The 22,232-nt window shown below is 37.9% G+C and overlaps 1 protein-coding gene across 1 annotated transcript; it reads left to right on the forward strand.

Moving 5' to 3' along the window:
• Positions 1-6,598: 6,598 nt before the first annotated feature.
• PXMP4 (peroxisomal membrane protein 4) lies at positions 6,599-16,521 on the forward strand. Its single transcript, XM_063297225.1, has 5 exons — positions 6,599-6,774; positions 8,992-9,054; positions 10,534-10,732; positions 11,871-16,082; positions 16,414-16,521. Exons 1-4 carry the CDS (start codon positions 6,662-6,664, stop codon positions 12,132-12,134), a joined length of 639 nt encoding a protein of 212 aa, XP_063153295.1. The 5' UTR covers positions 6,599-6,661; the 3' UTR covers positions 12,135-16,082; positions 16,414-16,521.
• Positions 16,522-22,232: the final 5,711 nt, after the last annotated feature.

Below are 22,232 nucleotides of genomic sequence, written 5' to 3' on the forward strand. Positions count from 1 at the left end.
AAAATAATTTTATTAAGTTTGAAAGATAAAAGATGAGATAAAAACTACAAAAAAGAAAAACTACAAAAAGAAAAAAACGAAAAAAGTGTGAAACAGAAGAAAAAAGTATTTTGAAGATTACATAAAGAAGTGACTTCCAACTTTCAACAAGAATATAAAACAATTTCCATAATCAATCCCTTACTCTGACCAAAATCACATTATCTCTATAAACCCTTCCATTAGCACATATACAAATCATGAATGCAATGCTCCTTCCCCTTATATGTAAAAAAGAAATATATATATAAATCTCTAAATCAACTTCCCTCTCCCAAAAAACATTTATTTAATTATTTCCTTCCTACCACTATTCTATATATTTCTGTCCACTATAATAAAAATCAAATTATAAAAAATATAAATTGTCTAATTTTATAATTAATACTACAGCAATCTTAACCCTATTAAACCTAAAAACCAAGCAATTATTATTATACCTTATAGATACCTTATAAATCTTACAAATCAAACAAACCTTTAAAAAGTCCAGTAAATCTTAATCCAAATCATTAAAGAGAAATGAAATCATAATAGCCTCATTGTCAATCCAATTACACATTCTTAAATTTAAATCATCTTCCCTAACATCTTCAGCCAGATGACACACTTTAGAAATAATATCTTCCCCAATGTCCCAAATATTCTGCAGGAAAGCCTGACAGCAATCTAAAAAGATCTCTTTGAAGGTCTGCTTCAGCTCACAACAGGACTCTGAAAAGGCCTCCTTGAAATCCTCCAAGTTTCAGGCAGTAGATTATGGCAAGATACTTGATACTTTGACTTGCACAGATAGGAGTTAATGAGTTAGTGAAAAGTTTCCAAATGAAATTGAAACAAGAGAAAGTGTGCTAACCAGCAGCTCTCAGGGAAAGTGAACAGGAGGCTGGAGATTCAAATCAGCAAATCCAAATTCAGTACAAAAATAACAACAGGGAAGCAATTATTTATTCTTGTTCTCCTTCATCTTTAAATGGGAAAGCAAGCCAAAACTTTAAAAGATTTTAAAAATTTAATCCAGAAATAATGATAAGCACCAAGAGAGTCCGCTTCTTTTTACTGTAGAAAGCCTCTCTTAGGGTACAAAAACTTTAAAAATATATAAATTGGGTGATTTAGAAATGGGGCAACTCAACCTAATGTCCCTTTAAGGCTATAGCATGGGTTGGAAATGGTGACATCCCCACCTTCTGTCATCTCACGGGATCATCGCGAATGCTGTTTGTGATTCTCTGGCGACAAGATGGCATTTTGGAGAGCAGATGGGATGATTCTGAGCGTTTTCTTTATTCATGAAAAAGCTCTGGGCTTCAGGTAAAAACTTGCCTGAGCCCAAAAAAGCACTGTGTTGTCAGTTCTGTCCGTGGAGGTCGTAGACACAGCTGTTCAGTTGGCCATGTTCCCCATCGGAAGCTTATTCTTGGTAATCTTCAGTAAGCACAAAATGGCTTAAATAGTTAAAAGCACTCGCATCAGTGATGCAGTGTTGTCTGAAAGCAATATGGAAAAAGAGGTAACCAACCCTTTTATTCATAAAGAAACCCAGTGTCCAAGACAGCTGTGTGTCAGATAGAAGAATAGTGAAAATTGCTCTCCCCCTCAGCATATTTCCATTACACTACTAGCACAATTACATGCAAAAGTTTAGATCAAATGGTGCAGAGCCATTGAGGAGGAGTCAAAAAAATCAAGGTGGCAGTTGTGACCATGTGACTGAAGCCCTACCTCTTTTTTACATATGTACATACACAATAATAATTTACCATCTGGAACCGCTAGGATGGTGTGATTGGTTGTCCTTGGGGGGTGGCCATCTATCTGATAACTTCCTTATTCATAGTGTTGATATTAGATACTAGATACCAATTTTGTACTTTGTGCAACATCAAAAGATTTGATTGGGGCATGGACCACCACTGGAAATAAGGTATATATAAATTTCCATTTAAAATATAACTGACATATTATATGGGTATCTATCAACTTAAAGGTAAAGGTTTCCCTTGACGTAAAGTCCAGTTGAATCCGACTCTAGGGGGCGGTGCTCATCTCCGTTTCTAAGCCTTGGAGCCGGCGTTGTCATAGACACTTCCGGGTCATGTGGCCAGCATGACGACTCGGAACGCCGTTACCTTCCCGCCGAAGCGGTACCTATTGATCTACTCACATTTGCATGTTTTCAAACTGCTAGGTGAGCAGGAGCTGAGATTAACAACGGGAGCTCACCCCGCCGCGCGGTTTCGAACCGCTGACCTTCCGATCGACAGCTCAGCAGTTTAACCCGCAGTGCCACCGCGTCCCTGTCTATCAACTTACTCCAAAGTAAATTTGGCTTATTTCAATTGGACTTCACTGAGAAGTATAAATAACACGCTCTTTGGACTTCTGGTGGGGACATGGTGGACTGAACAGCTATGTCTGCGGGCTCACTGGGCAGAACTGACAACACTGCAGTTTTTTGGGGCTCAGGCAGATTTTTCCTGAAGCTCAGGAGTGTTTTTCTGGAAAAAGGAAAACACCTGGAATCACCCCCATCTGTCCTCCAGATGGCTGCTTGCAGCCAGAAGATCACAAACTGCATTCGTGCTCAACTGGTAAGAGCAGCCAGTAGGCTGGGACGTCACCATTCTCCAAGCCGCACTGTAGCCTTAAAGAGACACTAAGACCGGCCACCCCATTTCTAAATCACCCAATTTATTTTTCTATTATGTGTACCCTAAGAGAGGCTTTCTACAGCAATTATTTTGGGGATCAATTTTTTAAAAAAATTCTTTTTAAGTTTTGGACTTTGTTTTCCATACAAATATTAAGGAGGATTGAAAGTAAATAATTGTCTCCCTGTTATTATCTGTGTACTAAATTTGAAGGTAGTAGCATTTTCCTGCAAGTTGAATCGGCTGTTTTGAACTTTCAGTTTTCTGCTTCTACTTTCCCTGGGGAACTGTCTGCATATCTCACTTTCCCTTGTGTAAACACATTCTGGAATCCTTTCATATCTTTGATTTTCACTGGTTAAGGTCCTAGGGGGTGCCATAATCTACTGCTTGAGAGATGGAGGATTTTAAACAGACTTTCTCTGACTTCCACTGAGATCTTAAACAGATTCTTTCTGATTCCTACCAAGTTTTTATGCAAGGCATTCAGGACATCATGGAAAATATGAGGTCTAAAATGTGTCATCTGGTTGGGGATGTCATGAATGAAACTGAGGAATTTAACAGTGACAGAAATATCTCTTCTAAGAGTGAGATTGGGACTTCTATTGAAATGCTGGATGAAGATCGGATAGTCGAGTTGAAGAAATTACAGGGAGAGATCAAGTTACAAGCGATAAATGAAATTGATCTTCTGATGGAGCGTCATGGAAAAGAAGGGTTTACTATGTATGGGAGGTCTCCTGAAGACAAGTCGAAGTTTTTGAGGAGGGCAGTTGGGCTGTTTGATTTTTTGAAGAAAAAAGCTCTGTGCATATTGTGGGGATATGTAAATGCTCTGGTTTATTCTGAAATGGGATAAGGGTTTAAGAATATTTATCTGGATTGCTTTTAGGGTTTGGCTGATTTCATTTTACCTTTAACGATTTCGATTAAGATTATTAAGGTATAATAATAAAAAAAATAATAAATGTCTGGTTTTGGGTTTAATATGATTAAGGTTATTAAAATTGTTGTATTATCAAGTATAATGGCAGACAATTTATATGTTTTTAGTTTGATCTTTATTATAGTAGACAGGAATGTATAAAATAGTAGTAGGAAGGAAATAAATAAATAAATGTTATCTTTGGGGGGGAAGTTGATTAGGAGGTGTGTATGTGTGTGTGCGTATGTATGTATGTGTATATGTATATGTATATATATTCTTTTAATATAAGAGGAGGGAGCAACTATATTTAGTTATTTTTATAATGTGCCAATGGAATGATTTATAGAAATAATGTGATTTTGGTTTAATATAGAGTAAGGGATTGATTATGGAAAATTGTTGTATATCCTTGCTGTTAAAAGTTGGAAGTCACCTCTTTTTTGTAATTTTGAATAATTTTCTCTTGTGTTTCCACACTTTTTTAGTTTTTTCTTTTTTTCTTTGTAGTTTTTTGTTTTTCTGTAGCTTTTATCTTTGCTCGAAACTTAGTAAAATTCTTATATATATAAAAAAAGAAAAGTATAAACAACACATTCTTGACTTCTTTCATTGGACAGCTTCGCTTATCCTGCTAAGTCATGGTTTGTTTTACTATGGTTATTGAATAAACAGCGCTTGACTGAGTTCACAGATCATTCCAAGCCCAAACTAAGCAAATTGTGTTATGGCTTAGCATGATGTATAATTCCAACCTAGATATTCTACTTGCTGTTTTGTACAAAGTGTATATCTAACATTGGAGTTCATGTCCCAGTCTGGCTATTTACACTTTTCATAGTTTTTTGTCAGAGATAGCGTTAAACGTTGAGGCTTAATTATTTTGATATGAGATATTCTGTAATAATGAAACAGTTTCAAATTATAACATTTAAAGATAAACATAAACATGAACACTTGTATTATAGGATACTAGAAATATAAGTTGCTCTTCTCAAAAATTCTGGACACAACACATAAAATCATACCATTAACTCTTCTCATCTTTACTGTCATAAAAAAGCTTACATATCTATACTGTCAGTGATTAATGATCTCCTGAATAGGTACCTCTTAAAATTTTCTTTCCATACCTCCACAAAGGACTTTTATTGTGCAATTCCCCTGCTTCATTCACTGAATTTTAGGCAAGATCTAAACAACATCTTGAAATTGTAACCCTCTTATATTTTCACATCACTTCCTCTGTTTCGTCAGAAAGCAAGGGAATAGCTGAATAAAGCCTGTTGACTGATAGTGCTGAAAGACTCTTTGTCAGGCTGATAAACTTATAAACTAATGGTGGTTAATCCACTGGAGGGCACTCCAGACCTGAGAGGGATGCAGTGGCTCGCTCTACCCTATGTCAGAACACATTTTGCTTGAAAATCTTTCTGAAGCCAACATCAAAGAATTCCACTTGTTCTTGGCCATAGTTACCATGTGTCTGATTGGCAGCAAAGCAATGTTTTTCCCAGAAAACCTAATTATTTTAATTACTCCTTTTAAGGCTACTGTGGCAGAATATATTCCATTGAAAGTAAGAAAGGTAAATGAACAGGTGCAGCTGGGTAGGTGGCAACAGAGGCGATGCTTCACAAGTACTGAAAAGCAGCTAAACTGATAGCCCATTCTCATATAAACTACCTGTTTACTTTTAACACCATCTTGTTTAAAGGGTGAAAAGGAGACATACTCATAAGCAATAATGAGAAAAATCCAGGATTTCACAGCATCATGTGATCTGGCTCCATCTCGGTAAAGTAAATTATAAAGCAAAGAGAGGAATTTGTGTTGCTTTTCACTCACATTATTATCTCTAGTAAAATAAGATTTTTAAATGTTTTAAAAAAAATTGCTACAAATGAATATACAAAAACATAAAAAGAGGAAATCTCTGGAATTTGCTCAACTTCTGGTGACTTCATTGTTTTGTTGTTTATTTACTCAGTCACTTCCGACTCTTCGTGACTTCATGGATCAGCCCACACCAGAGCTTCCTGTCAGTCATTGCCGCCCCCAGCTCCCCCAAGGCTGAATCTGTCACCTCAAGAATGTCATCCATCCATCTTATCCTTGGTTGGCCCCTCTTCCTTTTGCCTTCCAATCTCCCTAGCATCATCATCTTCTCCAGGGTGTCCTGTCTTCTCATTATGTGGACAAAGTACTTCAGTTTTGCCTTTAATATCATTCCCTCAAGTGAGCAGTCTGGATTTATTTCCTGGAGTATGGACTGGTTTGATCTTCTTGCAGTCCAAGGCACTCTCAGAATTTTCCTCCAACACATTCCTCCATCTGGTGACTACATGGCAAAAAATCAGGAGTCTGGTAGCACCTTTTCCAACTATCAATTTTTTATTAAAACCCGTAAGACACTTCCATGTAGTTTTCTTGGCAAAGAAAAGGTGGTTTGCCATTACCTTCTTTGGGCAGAGAGAGTGTTTTAACTTTCCAATCTAATTTGAACCCCTGGGATCTCCTGGTAGTCTTCCATTCTAATCAGATCCAATCCTGTTTATCTTTTTTAAATTAGTCACGTTGAGAATATAGGCCATATTACTCTCATGTTGTAAAATTGGGAATTTAAGACAGAGCAGCGTATTATCTCTGTAAAGTAGATTAGTTTCCCGTAATATTCAGAATGACAGTCGTGATAGGGTGGCTTCCGAGAATGCTGTAGTGATACCGTTGTTGCAATTTGGTCTGGGTCATGAACGACCAACTTCACACATTATTTTAAAGATTCAGACACACAGTGAGAAGCTGCTTCGGCTTGAATAGCCAGGAGAGGAAACAGTTATAATTACGGTACTTTTTTCTTTCTCTATCACCTAAATCTTCTCGCGCGCTTATCAAACTAGAGCGGAACCAAAATTCACGGGTTGGCTTTCCACCTGGACATTATTTCCTGAAGCTCTGTTTCCTTGTCTTTTGTGTTCCAGGCAAATCGTTTCCTCGGGTTGAGCGGCTGCTGGGATCGCGACTGTCAATTTTTGAGGCCATGGGTGATGAGACGATACTCAAGACTTTGCTCTATACCATCAATTCCCTCTTGCAGCAGCGGAAATACCAGACCGCGCTGGCGGTGCTCAAGGGCTTCCGCAACGGAGCGGTGTAAGTTTGGGCTGGGGGCCCTGTTTCTTCCGCATTCCTGCCCCGAAACTAGCGCCGAAGGGTGGTCTTGGCGATCGCGGGTGAGCGTTTATGCTGAAGCTGAGCGTGCATTTCACTAGGTATTTGGTGGGAGGAAGCAGATTTGCGCTTGACCGATCTCGGCCTGGCTGTCTCTAACTTTGCTTTTGTTCTCAGCGCGGGAGGTTTCTTTACAGCTCACGCTTTGGGGGATGCTGCAATAGATTGCCTCGAGGTGTCTGCTTGGTGAGAGAATAATAGTAGCTGGACCCTTTCTGCTGGTTAGCTTTGTTTCATTGGTGTAAGTGACGTTTTGAGTGTGCAGTCATAAGGTCTCAGTCTAATGGCAAGTTCTCCCTCTCTTCTGGAAATAGCAGGGTTTCAAATTATAGATGCAGCTAAGTTGAATGGCAGATCAGACTTGCTGGTTCTGATTATTAAGCCCTATTTAGGTATCAGTAAGTTTGCTTCTTATGTTTTATGTGCATTTCATTTGAGGTGATAGCAAAATTATTATGGTTGTCCTCTAAGAAGTATTACTGAAGAAATAATAATATGTCTGCTACTAGATCGAGTTCCCTTTCTTTTTAGAATATCAACACAGGACAGTATTTGTTTTGGCATATACTGTATAATGCTAAAACATCTTATGTAAAACCATACATAAGCCTACAGAACAGTGGTGGGCTTAGCTAATGCCTTCTAATATCTGGGTACATCTGAAGCCAGGAGAGCCTTTGCGCAGCTACGTGCTGTGCACCAGTTACACCCCTTCCTGGACCAGGAGGCCCTTCGAACAGTCACTCATGCCCTTGTTATCTCTCAGATAGACTATTGCAATGCGCTCTACATGGGGCTACCCTTGAAAAGTATCTGGAAGCTTCAGCTTGTCCAGAATGCAGCTGCGCGAGCTGTTTTTGGTGCCCCCAGAAGGGCACATGTAACATCACTGCTGCGCGAGCTGCATTGGGTACCAGTTTGCTTCTGGGTCCAATTCAAGGTGTTGGTTATTACCTTTAAAGCCTTACATGGCATGGGGCCAGGTTACCCGAGGGACCGCCTCTTCCCCATTACATCAACCCGTCTCACCCGATCGTGCAGAGAGGGCATGCTGCGGACCCCGTCTTTAAGACAATTTCATCTGGTGGGGTCCAGGAAGCGGGCCTTCTCTGCAGTAGCTCCCACCCTGTGGAACATGCTGCCCCCAGAAGTGAGATTGGCCCCATCGCTCCTGGCCTTTTGGAGGAGTCTGAAGACCTGGTCCTGCTGCCTCGCTTGGGTTGGAGAGAGGAATAGATCTACATGGAGATGGCTGCTATAGACCACTCCTCCCACACTTGGACTGTTTTAGATGTTTCATCGCTTGGATTTTTATTCTTTATTTTTATTTCTATTTATAGTATTTTTATTGTATTTTATTATTCTGATGGTTTTAATCATTTGTTGTAAACCGCCCAGAGGCCTCCGACGGGAGGAGATGGGCAGGGATAAATTAGATAAATAAATAAATAAATAAATTTTTAATCATTCAGACTTGATGCTTACTGCTAAATCCTTTTCTGTTTTTCCCTTGTAGATATCTCCAAAATCCATTCATTCAGCTATCCATCTAATAAAGCCATTGTTATTCTAACATTGTTTAGTAGTTACCCATCTCAGCTCCTGGGGCATTTTGGGTAGATATTTTAAAATAATCTCTGGTGTTACAATAGTTTTCTTTTCTACTACTAGGTACTTCTAAATAAACTAGTATTACTCTAGTTCTCTTATGAACAAGGTGGTCTCCCTCTTCTTGCCATTCTTATATTTGCAAAGCATTAGTTAGATTTAATTTCCCCAATGATAATAATAAATGAGTACAGTATTCAGAGTTGTGAAAAGTGAGCAAAAGGTTTCAGAACACCAAGAATGTTGTTATAGTGATACTTTGAAGTTGAGTGTTCAGATTTAGGTGCCACGTTAGGCAAGCATGATAATCCTCTCAGTGTAGAACAAACCCAACTGGTTTGTGCAACTTATCCCTTATTCCTATGTACATGGCAGAGGAGTTGAGGAAGATACTGATTTTTCATCCAAGAACTGTATCACCATATTCTGCTGCTTTCAACTTACATAAATCAGTAATTGCATTCAAAGTCATATTAAAACGTTATTTTACAGACATTTGTATGCACTTTATTCTTTCTTTATTTTTGGCAGTTATGGAGCGAAAGTCCGTGCCCCGCATGCTTTGGTAATGACATTTCTCTTCAAAAGTGGAAGGTACATTTCTCAGAATATCTCTCTTTGTCACTTATAAAATAAAGCCATAGGAGTTCAAGAAGTCTACCTTTTTGTTTGTATGGTTTTTCTAAAAAAGTCTTTTGAACACATGTGATTTCTTCTCTACATCCTTACTATTTCTATATTTAAGTTTTTCACAGAATTAAATGTATTAGAATAGAAGGAAAGCATGTCTTGAAGAGGAGGTTGTCTTCTATTAGATCAATAATAATCATATTACTTTTTTACTTAAATAAGACTGCCAGTAATATGTTTAATACTGTCCTGTGGATATTTACCCGTCGAAACAAAATTTTCAAGGAACTTAAGTTGGGTTTATGATAGCAATCTAACAATGCAATTCTGCATATGTATTCGCAAGCAAGTCCCACTATGTCCAATGCGGTTTAGGCTACCATCCTATCCACTCTTAACATAGAAGTAACAACGCAATCCTATCCATTGTTAATGTGGCTGTGTAGTTGAAGACCCATTAATTTAGAGGTGTTCTCCTGATTAAATATACATAGGATTGAGCTAGTAGATATCAGTAGAATACCTTCTTTGGGATTTTTAATTATGAAAAAGCAGGATGAAAATGTTGATAAAGAAATGCATAGATCAAGCAAAATACTGCAAAATAAATGGACAACAGGGCAGTATTCAGAAACCAACAAGAGTACCCTTTAATTTCTTAAGTCACATTTAAAATGGCCATCTCTCAAAAGAAGAAACTTTAAAAGGAGTTTCAGAATGAAATCACTGATGTACAACCTAAAAATAAACATAGTTCTTTTAGCTGTGGCCTGAACTGAGCCAGTTTAGTGTAGTGGGTTAGGTGCTTGTCTAGAAACTGGGAGACTGTGAGTTCTGGGGCCTCCCGTAGGCATGAAAGATGGCTGGCTGTCTTTGAGCCAGTCACTCACTCTCAGCCCAACCAACCTCACAGGGTGGTTGATATAGGGAAAATAGGAGGCAGGAGTATTAAGTATGTTTGCCACCTTGAGTTGACCAAAATATATTTATGTTAAAAAAAAAAGTGGGATAAAAACATAATAGTAACAACAACAACAGTGGTTATATAGCTTACCATTGCCAGGGTGTTTTATTATTCCCAACAGTGCTTTGTGAATAATTTTAACAACTTAGCACTCATGTAAGATTTAACATAACTGCTATTCTTTGCATTTTAATTCCCCACTCCACAATTACTGTATAAATGTTTTTAAAAGTGCCACAAACTACAGAATTTATGAAAATTTGACTGCATCTCTACATTGACTAGAAAACATATTCATTAGAAACAGATTGGGTTGTATGGCTTTAGTCTTCTGATATTTTCTGAAAGTGAAATGAAGATCACTGTTACTTTCTAAAGCACATCAGAAGCAATGACCAATAAAATATTATTTCTGAAGTATAATACTTTAAGGGAAATAATGTTATGTGCAATAATGGTTCATTGTTTCTTCTCTTCAGCCTAAAGGAGAAACTGAAAGCAATTGTTCAAGCTACCTACACTCATTCCAGAAACCTGGCCTATTTTGTATTCACTTACAAAGGTTTGATGGCTGTGCAGTCACGAATGCAGGGAAAGAAGGTTCCATTTCAGTCTTTCCTCGCAGCCTGCATTGGGGGCTGGTTAGTGTTTGGGGAAAATAATAACATTAACAGCCAGGTAAGCAACTGTGTTGTTTTGTGTTAGATTCAAGGTTCTAATAGAAGCAAATATTTGTAGCTCAGGGTTGAACTGTGGAGTCCTTGGTGCTCTCTGAGCCTTGTTTTCTTGCAGATGTTTCATTGCCAGACTAGGCAACATCTTCAGCTCAAGGAGAGAACAACACCCCTACCAACACAAGCAGGGCAAGCCACAGTATATAAACTGAGCAAGGCCCACTCCCTCTTTGCACTGAAGATGTTGCCTAGTCTGGCAATGAAACGTCTGCAAGAAAGCAACAAGGCTCAGAGTGCACCAAGGACTCCACAATTCATGGTTCTGTTGATTTAATGAAAAATGAAAGTTATGTAAATTAGGGAACCAAACTGTTCCATCACATTGTTCCATTATTAATTTCTTTATATGCGCCCCAGGTACAACAGATGGGGCAGTAAATTTAACTGCAACACAATTCTTCTGCATCTTTCTTTCACTCTAGCAAACTATAAGAAAGGGAATAATAATAATAATAATAATAATAATAATAATAATAATAAACTTGTAAGCTGCCCAATTCTCAGCTATTCTGGGCAGCTCACAACAATCAAATTACATAAAACAGAAAAGATAAAAGATGGCAAGTGGGATGAAGGGAGGGGTCTCATTCTCCCTTGCCAAAAGCCTTGGTGAAGAGCCAGGTCTTCACAGCTCTTCTAAACAACAGCAGAGTGGGGGCCATCCAGATCTCAGAGAGAACCTTGTTCCAGAGGGCAGGACAACTGATGTTTCACAGTGGTAGATAATTGTGGCAGAAGAATGCCTATTCATATTAATTTTTCACTGTAGAATGAAAAAAAATTAGGACATTCAGGTATAATTTGGATGGTCTTTAGGAGATGTACTTTGCATGCAGATGCATCTCTTTTGAAATCAGTCTTTATGTAACTGGGAAAGGGTTGCATTTATAGCTGATTTTTCTAGCATTAGATTTAGGAATAGATGTAAATTGTTGCTCAACCATATTAAAATATGAGCAAGCTGGTTGATTTCGGTATGAAAGAACTTGATGATTTCCTAAACCGAGAATTGTTTCAAGTAATCTCATTTTCTTGATATGTTGGTTGCCTAATTTTAATTCAGATTTTTTTTCCCTATACAGATAAATATGTATCTATTATCTCGTATCCTGTTTGGCTTGTCTCGCCTGGCAGTGGAGAAAGGTTATATCCCACAGCCCAAACAAGATCCCTTCCCACTTTTTGCTGCTGTGATTTGGGGGATTGTTCTTTGGCTCTTTGAGTATCACCGGCACACCCTACAGCCATCGCTACAATCATCCATGACCTACCTATACGATGACAGTAATGTTTGGCATGATATTTCTGACTTCCTTGTATATAACAGAAGATCTACCACCAAATAATCCTGTCAACTATTTGGATAATGACACATTCCAATGGCAGTTAAAAAGATGTATCTATCTAAACATCCTTTACTGAATTTACTTGTATTAACACTGGATGTGAATGTCTACTTGAAGTCTGTCCACAATGTTCAGTGTAGATTGCTGATTTCTACTACTTAGAACTTAAAAAGGGGGCATTTTATAAGCAAAATGTTTTGTTGTTCTTTTCTGCAAGGGACCCGGTTTCCCTTTCTATGCTAACTGCTGAGGAAAATATATGACGTGTGCATTGCTTTAAAATCAAGAAAAAATACATTGACTATATAAAGCTGAAGTATCAGATGATATGAGTAACTTTTTTGCAACTTATATGCACAAAGTCATCTACAATTTCCTCAGCAACAAAAGGAAGAACTAAATTCTTTGCATGGTGGATAACATTTGATAATGATCTTGGTCTGCAGATATGCTACTTGGAAGTGTTACTGCTTCTGTTTTGTTTATCCATGCCTCTTTCCTAGATTATAAGGGCAGATAACAACATCAAACCAATTTTAAAGGTGTTTTTTTAAAAAAATTAATAGGGTCTTTTTTAATCCAATTACATAAATATGACACAGGGACTGGTTTTCTTTTTTTTAAAGTGCACCATCTTACAAAACACTGAAGATTCAGTAACTTTTACAAATAGTTGAAAGCGAGGTCCTGTTTCTTGGGTTCATAAAACAAAAGAGAGTAGGAAGTAGGGTGAACATAGGAGTGGTGTCAAATAGATTATTCTTGTTGTGATATCCTGCATTATGGTGCGGGGAAGAGAGGGGCAAATACCAAAAAACAAAAAACAAAACTTTTCCTTGATTGAAACTCTTCCAGATGGAAAACAATGCAACCATACATAGCTAGAACTATTGTTGCAGTTGTCATGGTCTGATCATACAGCAACAGGTAAACTTTTGTTTAGCAATCTACCAAAACTTCCAAATGGACCATTAGATTTTATCCCATTGTTTTATTAATGAATGCAGATAACTGTGGATTGCATTTTTTGAAATATTTATAATCCAATCATGTGGATTGGCTAAAGCAGGTCTTCCTTGGTCTAGTCTTGTACAAATGCACAGAAAAGCAATGTAGATTTCTTACGTTAGAAGAACAAGAAATGAGACTTATAGATGAAATAGAGGGTCTTGCAAAATTCATTTGCATAAAAAGCATAGATCTTCCTAAAATGTTACTTTATTTTTGTAATTTCATCTCTCTGTATCAGTATGAATACTACACTGGGTGACCTAATGCATACACACACACACACACTACTACTACTACTAAAGAGAGATGGTGTATGAAATAAAATGTCTGACTGCTGTCCTAGTCTCATTTTAGAATAGTCTTTTTTTAATACAATGAGCCTATAGTGAAGAATCTGTATCTAAACACAAACACTTGAAGCAGCTCAAATGTACTTTCGTATGTGCTGGAGTGTTATTTGAAACAAGATGGTTAATAGAAAAATTCTGGTTAAAAAACAAAACGAAGACTGATCATAAAGGACTTAAGATTTTAATTTATTGGTTAGGCTGTTGTCACTGAGTATTAATTTATCATTGTAAACTTGCTTATGGTGATATACTGTATATTACATATATTTGGGAGACAGTGAAGTTTTGTATTTAATTTATAGGACTATAACATTGCTGTGGCTTGGTAATTCTTTTATCACATCTGTCTTTAGTTTGCTTGTTTGATATATATGCTGATGGTATAAGATAATCTGTTCTCATCATATTATCTGTGGAAATCTTTTTTATTTTCTTCTTTCTGAATTCCTCCTATACAAATGTTTGAAAGCCACCATGGCCACCATACCAAAGTCACTGTCACATCACGTTATCTGTTTGAAGAGATAAATAACAATCTGTTTCAGAACATTACTGATATTTTAGGCAACGTCTGTCCTAAGCTTTGATTGGTTCTTTTCTCATATGATTGCTTTCATGCAATGACACCTCCTGCTGCCTTCTCCCTAAGCAGTAGGCAGTATTTCTTCTAAAAGTTGAAGAATCAGCATACTTTTAACTAGTACTGCAAATACTGTATATTTTGGGTTTTTCTGCATTTCTTTTGGGCTCCAGTCAACAAACAATAATATTAAGCTTTTTTTTTTTAGCATAGTTTCTGAGACCCTGTCTAAACTCGCAAAGCACAGGACTGTAGAACAAATCATATGTGATCACTCCATACTGTTCCTATAGCTTACAGATGAGGTCAAATCCCTTCTGCCACTAATGTGACTGAACAATGCTGGTGTGTGCTAGGGAAGTGAACTAGAAGTAATGGGTCGGTCCAAAGACTCTTGGATACATAAGTTCCATTCCTCACTCTTTCAGATTGTATTGTTTAGCAAGCTAAGTATTCTGTTTGGTTTTCATGCTAATAAGAAAGAAACACAAAAAGAATAAGGCGACCGTTTGAAAATCCAGCCCCCAGGCAGCCTGTCCCATCAAAATTAACCAACTACCAACTATCTCAGCCCTGAAGATCAAAACAGATGTATATGTGGATTGTGTTAAAACCAACTCAGCAGAGGCTTTACACTGAGAATTTTTTAACAGATCTTGATTCCTGATCTGAAAACAATAATCATCCTTACTTAATATGCCACGACTTTATTGGGCTTGAAAAATGTTTCTGAAAAATAGTAAAATAATACAAAAAGTATCTATACTATATCTTACTATATAAATTGAATAAATTATCTATGCCATATAAACTGAATGAAATAAATAAAGCTAGAAAAGCTGTAGAGGCAACTTTTAAAAAAATAAGGTAGGAAATTAGGAATATTGAAATAAGCCACTGTCCCAATTTGAATAGGAAAATACAATGACTTGTACAAAGGTAGTCCCCAATAAGGTTTTCCCCTATCAATTTTTACACTTAATTATTTATAAGCACTACTTAACATAAGCTTCCTAACATGTTTGTGGATCTTGATTGATGGGTAGCTACAATGTCTCAAATAGCATTAACTAATGGAACAAATCATTCATTTAACAGTACAAAGCGTATGAGTGCTTTTTGTTAATATAGGACCTTTTGTGTGGGCGAACTTTTTCCTTATAGTTCTTTTTCAAACCCTTCATTATTGGCAACAGCAAATGGTCACTTTACATGTATTCCTGAATTTAGAGAAATCTTGGAAAATATCCATGTGCTTTTTACGATCATAGGTTTTTCCCACATTCACTGGAAACCTCTCTTCTATTTTTGCCCTCTGGCTTCATATTGGTAAGCTATCATATGCAAAGTTACTTTTAAGATTTAATTTCCAATGCAGGGGTTTTTTTTAGGCTGTTGTAAACAAACTACATTTTTGTGTATTAGAAATATTAATGGCTATACAGTAACTGCCTATCCTTAAACGGTTTGCAGAAAAGATTATCTTCTTGAAGTGTGTGGGATATCCATGGTATTACATAGTTATTCTCTGCCTACTTTGTAGTAAAACAGACTGATCAAATTTTATGCGCAATTGCATTTTTTAAAAAAATCCTTGGCTGTAATAAGAAATTCACTGATTATGAGTCCTGATTGAACTCTTCTCTCTCAAGCCAAACCCTTTTAAAGCTGTAGCGATTATCTAAATGATTCATCCTGAAACAGTAATGCCATGGGCACTACACACCAGTATGGGAATGTAACAGCATTCATTTGGCTTGCTGAGTTCATGCAGTCAAGCTCATTTTGATAGTTAATTGAAACCCTATTATTTGGAAATGTTTGGGCTTTTACATAAAATACAATGAATATTTGGAGAAACAGAAATTTCCAGAAGGTAATAGAATTAGCAACTATGGCAGATTCGTACATCATACTATATAAAATGAGGTTTGTTTAGTTTTGGTTTAGGGCAATGTGTGAACATGGCCACTGTGGTTTATAAACATGGCACATGGTCTAATGCAGGTGTGTCCAACCCGCGGCCCCAAAAAAGCACATGAAGAGTAAAATTAGAATTAAAATTTCTGACAAGCACCTTGAGAACTCACTGAGAATTGCAACCACTTTCATTGAACCATACATTGATGCATTAGTTTCTCAAAAACAAGGTCAAATGTTCCATTAGTTTTATCTTGCCCTCTTTTTAAAAATGTTATAATAAAAATATTTAAAAATAAATGAAGTTTTATTACGTATATACATTAACTATATTATATATTTTATGTGTGGCCCAAGACAATTCCTCTTAATGTGGCCCAGGGAAGCCAAAAGGTTGGACACCCATGATCTAATGCAGTGTGTAAACCAGCTAGTGACTTGCTCAGTTTACTTAAGAAGAAAGACTTAATGTACTTTTAACCAATGTAATAGAACAATAAGTAATTAAATAGGTACCTTTGTTTGATATCAGAGTGGTGTACAGTAGACTCTCAGTTAACCAGCACCCATGGGGATTGGTAGATGCTGGATAAATGTAGTTTCTGGTTGCTTGAAAGTTCCTATTAAACCCTAATACCCACTAGATAGCAGCAGAGAGAGACAGATTTTTTTGCTGGTTGCTTGAGAGTGCTGGTTTTCTTCTGGTTCAATTTTTGTGCCGGTTGCTTGAGAGTGCTGGTTGCTTGAGAGTGCTGGTTGCTTGAGTTCCAATTAACTGAGAGTCTACTGTATATTAAGGGACGCGGTGGCGCTGCGGGTTAAACCGCTGAGCTGTTGATCGGAAGGTCGGCGGTTCGAAACCGCGCGGCGGGGTGAGCTCCTGTTGCTCGTCCCAGCTTCTGCACACCAAGCAGTTCGAAAACATGCAAATGTGAGTAGATTAATTGGTACCGCTTCGGCGGGAAGGTAACGGCGTTCCGTGAGTCATGCTGGCCACATGACCCGGAAGTGTCCTATGGACAACGCCGGCTCCAAGGCTTTGAAACGGAGATGAGCACCGCCCCCTAGAGTCGGACACGACTGGACTTTACGTCAAGGGAAACTTTTACCTTTACCTTTACTGTATATTAATTAAATATAACTTACTTGCTTTAAGTTTTTTTTCTGTACAATCCATGTTTATTTTTATGTTTTAACTGTTATTTTATAGGATGTAGAACCTGCAGTTTACAGATTCATGTAAGAAGTTTGAAAACAATATTTCTGCACCACATTATGTTATAGGAGTTTGCAAATGTAGAAAACTGAAAAGAGTTGAGCAGAAAATGAGCTTTCAAAAACTAGATTCATTTTTTAAAATGAAGTTTTTGGTGGCATAGGAAAATTCCACAATACCTTAAACTTTTTACATTAAAGATACTTGAACAAAATCCTTATTGTGTAATTTTGTAATGTGAATGTCAGTTGTAATTTAGCATCTGCTGCCTTCATTAAAATGATATAAAGAGCAGTTAAATGTCCACATTAGAAGCAGCTGTCCTGCCTACAACTATGCAATACGGCCTCCCACACTGACCATATTATCTACCTCTATTATAAATGACTGAATCTGTCAATTATATTTGCTGTAATATACAATTTTATACACTGTTTATCTCCTACTATTCAAGGCAGTTTACAACCATAACACAATAACATAATGTCCAGAATGAAAATATGAAATAATAAAAATACAAAGAAAACCTGCTGATTAGCTAAAGGCAGTCCCGTCACCATTAGTGCATAAAGACATGTTGTGAACCCCCACCTCCTTCATTCGATTGGGTTAGGGACCCTTGACATTCACTCCCTAAAATAATGCGGGGGTGTGTGTCTAGTTTTGTCAGAACAGATGATCCTGTAGTTACTCAGGAATAAAATGTGGTTTCCAAATATCCAAGTTGTCCCAAAAGGCAGCCCTATGTAGAGAGTGCTGCAGTATATTTTGGAGGTATAAGGGCATGGGCAGCTGTTCTGAAAAGTCCCTAAATGGATATGCTGGTCAAAGTTGGGTGAAACCCCCATCCGTGGCCTCTACCTGCCATTCTAGTAAGACTGTAAGTCTAATAGGGCATCCAAATCATAGACCTTCTTTAGAGAAAGCATGGTCCACATCCAGGCCCAAGACTGGAACAGGGATTGAGTCAGATCTATCACCAAATAAACAGTAACTCTTGTCTTTGCAGAGATTCAATCTGAGCTGGTTTTAACCCATCCAAGTTCCAAGAATGAAGTCATGACTTCCATAACATCCCAAATCCAGCCTCAACATAGTGATGTACTGATGATACCTCACCCCAACTATCATCACCCTCTCCAAAAAGAGTTACAAATTGATCTGTAGTCATCTAAGGTAACTAGATTTAGTCACAGCCTTTTTATAAGTGAGTCCACCACCACCTTTAAGACAGAAGGTACCAACCCTCCTTCAAATCCAGCTACATATAATGTCTAGCTGCTTGACATGAATCTAGCTTACAGGGGGCACAGCTTATGCCATAGAGGACATTATCCACAACCTTGGTCTTCACAATCTCAAAAGAGCCCCAGATAGTCTCTTGAGACATTGCCTGAGTCATCTCTCTAGATCCTGCCCAAGTGGTATCCAAGTTGAAGCAACTGTGAGCAATTTTATCTGCAAAGTTCTTTACAAACATGGCACAGCAGTCTGCAGGAGGATCTTTATTTTCATCCCTCTCCAAAAGAGCAAGTAATCTTGAAAAGAGTTGTTGGGTGCAAGTCTGCAGATGCAATAAACACAGAGAAGTGTACAAATGTCATATTTTTACTGCCATGGTATACTCCCAGACATGGATACTCAGCCATGTTTGGTCACATTTCACTCTGTTTTCCTTCACCATCACCCTAGAATCTCTTTATCTGCTTCATTTCCAACAGCATCTCAGTAAACTAGGGAACCTGCTGGGATCTGCAAGGGGGAAGAAGCTACTTGGGACAATCTTGTCCAATATTTTTGCTGCATTCAAAGATCTGCAAGATGTCAATGTAATTGTTGTGAAATTCCCCAAATGCCCTCAGAAAAACTGAATGAGTCCATCAGGTGCCTGAAACAGACCATCTCCTCTCTGGCACAGCTGTTGTGTTCCAACAAACTGCATGTGACACAAAAAGTGATCTGATAATGTCCTTCATCTTAAGATAATATTGCATCTGCTTCTAGATTAATGCCAGTCCAGCATGTGGCTACCTATATGTGTTAGGCCTAAGTTCTCTTGGGATAAGACCAAGGTCACCTTGGGGACCATGAATTCCCAAGACCACCCAGATCTCATCCTTGGGGCATGGAGGTTTAAGCCCCCCAGTGCTCAAATCCTAGTAGATTCTACTATCAGCCCTGCACTGAGATGCAGGAGCTTGGGGTGTTGTGGGGTAGTGGTGTAGTTGGTAGACAAGAAGCAGCCCTAGCCTGTCCCTAAACATACATTCACATCCAACTACCCCCTGATAGCCATTGCTATTTTCAAGTGCCTCCAGATAAGATGACAAACAGTCCACAGTAGCTGCCAAACCAGCTAACTCACCACTTTGGCTGGATCCACAGGGTCCTCCAACAACTTGTGTCTCTGTTGAGGCCACCCTTGTTTAGCCAATTTTCTTCTGAGCAGCTTTCTAATGATGGCCACTACATCACAGAGCCACCTCCATTGCTTGCAACTGCAGCAGCCCTGGAATCCTCACTTTCAACTGCCATTCTTCACTTGCTGCCTTTACCGCTCACTGGCTCCTTGCTCATTTGCATTTGTTGCCAGGCCAGCTTTTCCAATTATGATCTTTCCCACCTTCTCTGTCTCAGTCTCCCTTGTTCAATAAGCTTTCCAATAAGAGAATAAATCCTCTTTCTCCAATATTGTGATCCCATCCCAGTATCTCCCTGAGTTGCAGCTATTTTTAAAGAGTGGGAGGTCTTAATCCCTTAAGAAATATAAGGGACAAAAGTAATGAAGTGGTTTTTTCCCCTTCTCTGTATCGTGGATCTTCCTTCCAGATTCCTTTGGATCACAAATCAAATATATTAACATTTTTCTTAGCTGCAAAATTGTGCTGCAGTAAAAACTGAGCATCTATGCTCAATGACATTACTTCTGGGGATACTGGTTGTTGTTTATTTGTTCAGTCGCTTCCGACTCTTCGTGACTTCATGGACCAGCCCACGCCAGAGCTTCCTGTCGGTCGTCAACACCCCCAGCTCCCCCAGAGATGAGTCCGTCACCTCTGGAATATCATCTATCCATCTTGCCCTTGGTCGGCCCCTCTTCCTTTTGCCCTCCACTCTCCCTAGCATCAGCATCTTCTCCAGGGTGTCCTGTCTTCTCATTATGTGGCCAAAGTATTTCAGTTTTGCCTTTAATATCATTCCCTCAAGTGAGCAGTCTGGCTTTATTTCCTGGAGGATGGACTGGTTTGATCTTCTTGCAGTCCAAGGCACTCTCAGAATTTTCCTCCAACACCACAGTTCAAAAGCATCTATCTTCCTTCTCTCAGCCTTCCTTATGGTCCAGCTCTCGCAGCCATATGTTACTACGGGGAACACCATTGCTTTAGCTATGCAGACCTTTGTTGTCAGTGTGATGTCTCTGCTCTTAACTATTTTATCAAGATTTGACTGCAGTCAGCATCCGCAGTAATCTTCGCACCTCGAAATACAAAGTCTTTCACTGCTTCTACATTTTCTCCCTCTATTTGCCAGTTATCAATCAAGCTGGCTGCCATAATCTTGGTTTTTTTGAGGCTTAGCTGCAAGCCGGCTTTTGCACTTTCTTCTTTCACCTTCATCATAAGGCTCCTCAGTTCCTCTTCGCTTTCAGCCATCAAAGTGGTATCATCTGCATATCTGAAAGCTTTCCAATACTCCTGCCTTAATCTTCCTAAGTGCTTTACCTTCCACCACATTATCAAACATTTCCCTTCCTGACCTTCCTAACACCTTCTTGCTCCAACTAAAGATAAAATCCCCAAAGCCCCCCACCCTCATTCTAATAGTGCACTTCCTTGGGTGCCATCTTAAAAAAAAATTACAAAATTGAATTAAACCGATCTTTAATTACATACACATTCCTAACAGGAGGGAAAAGATAAATCATACAAAATAATAGCTTATTTTACAACACAAAACAAGACACTACAAGCAGTAGTGTAAGCACAAAGGCAATGCAAATATCTTGCTGCTTGCTATTCTTTGGCTATATTGTCTCCTGACAAACCCTTAAAAGACTTTATAAATACAAATATTAAAGATTTTTTTCATGGCATGTAGAAATTTTTTTAAAAGGAAAATCATGAATGCCTTCTCCCTCATGTTTCAACACTGTATGTAGAAAATGTAAAGCAAAATATGTATGCTTTGCATATTAGAGCTGTGTAGAGTACATCCATCTGCCATCAAAGGGACAGCCATTGATCTCTACAGAATTTCTTAAATGTAAAGGCTAAATTGAGCAGTTACATAGAGATGCCTATAACATGTTTTGTTTTGTTTGTTCATTTGAGGAAGGCATTATTTTGTGGTGGTAATATTTGAACAGTTGTATATGTCTATTTAAAATAATTTCCCTGACTTTATCCCCATGGCAAGAAATATTTTCTTGTTCATGTGGAAGAAAAGGGGAAGTTTGTGAGATTTTAAATAAAACAGCAACTAGAGGAAAAACTTAAGCAACTCTGCCACTGCTTGCTTAAGATTGTAACTCCCCAAGGCTATTTGTCAATTAAAGTTGCTCTCCTTTATAAAACATTCTTGTATTATGCACATAATGTACACATTCACAAATACATTCTTTTAATATTCTTCAAATATACAAAGCTTCAAAATAAGGATTACTTAATTAAAATTCTGTACATTTGAGACGAAAGACATTGACTCTTTTAGTTATTTCAAGGGCAATGATTTGACAAGGAGCTTGGGAAAAAACAGGATATGGAAGTTAGAATGAATGAAAACCAACTTCAGCCTTTTAAATTATTATTTTTGGCTTTCTGGCATCAAAGTCATTTTATGACTTTATTAATAGGTTGTTTGTGGATTCTAAACCTTGCTTGTGTATACAATCTACTACACGACCATAAAGTTCTTAGTTTTTTTACAAATGAAGGAAACAGAAACTCAATACCCTCAAAACACAGATCAGTATTCTCTGTATTATGGGGCAGGGTCTAGTGAAACACACAGCATAACAAGTA

This window comes from Candoia aspera, chromosome 3 (genome assembly GCF_035149785.1).
Source record: "Candoia aspera isolate rCanAsp1 chromosome 3, rCanAsp1.hap2, whole genome shotgun sequence".
Classification (NCBI taxonomy): Eukaryota; Metazoa; Chordata; class Lepidosauria; order Squamata; family Boidae; genus Candoia; species Candoia aspera.

Coding starts and splice junctions, on each gene's coding strand:
- PXMP4 (XM_063297225.1), top strand. CDS start 6,662: ATGGGTGATGAGACGATACTCAAGACTTTGCTCTATACCATCAATTCC. Junction 6,775..8,991: donor GGCTTCCGCAACGGAGCGGT/GTAAGTTTGGGC, acceptor TATTTTTGGCAG/TTATGGAGCGAAAGTCCGTG. Junction 10,733..11,870: donor ATAATAACATTAACAGCCAG/GTAAGCAACTGT, acceptor TTCCCTATACAG/ATAAATATGTATCTATTATC.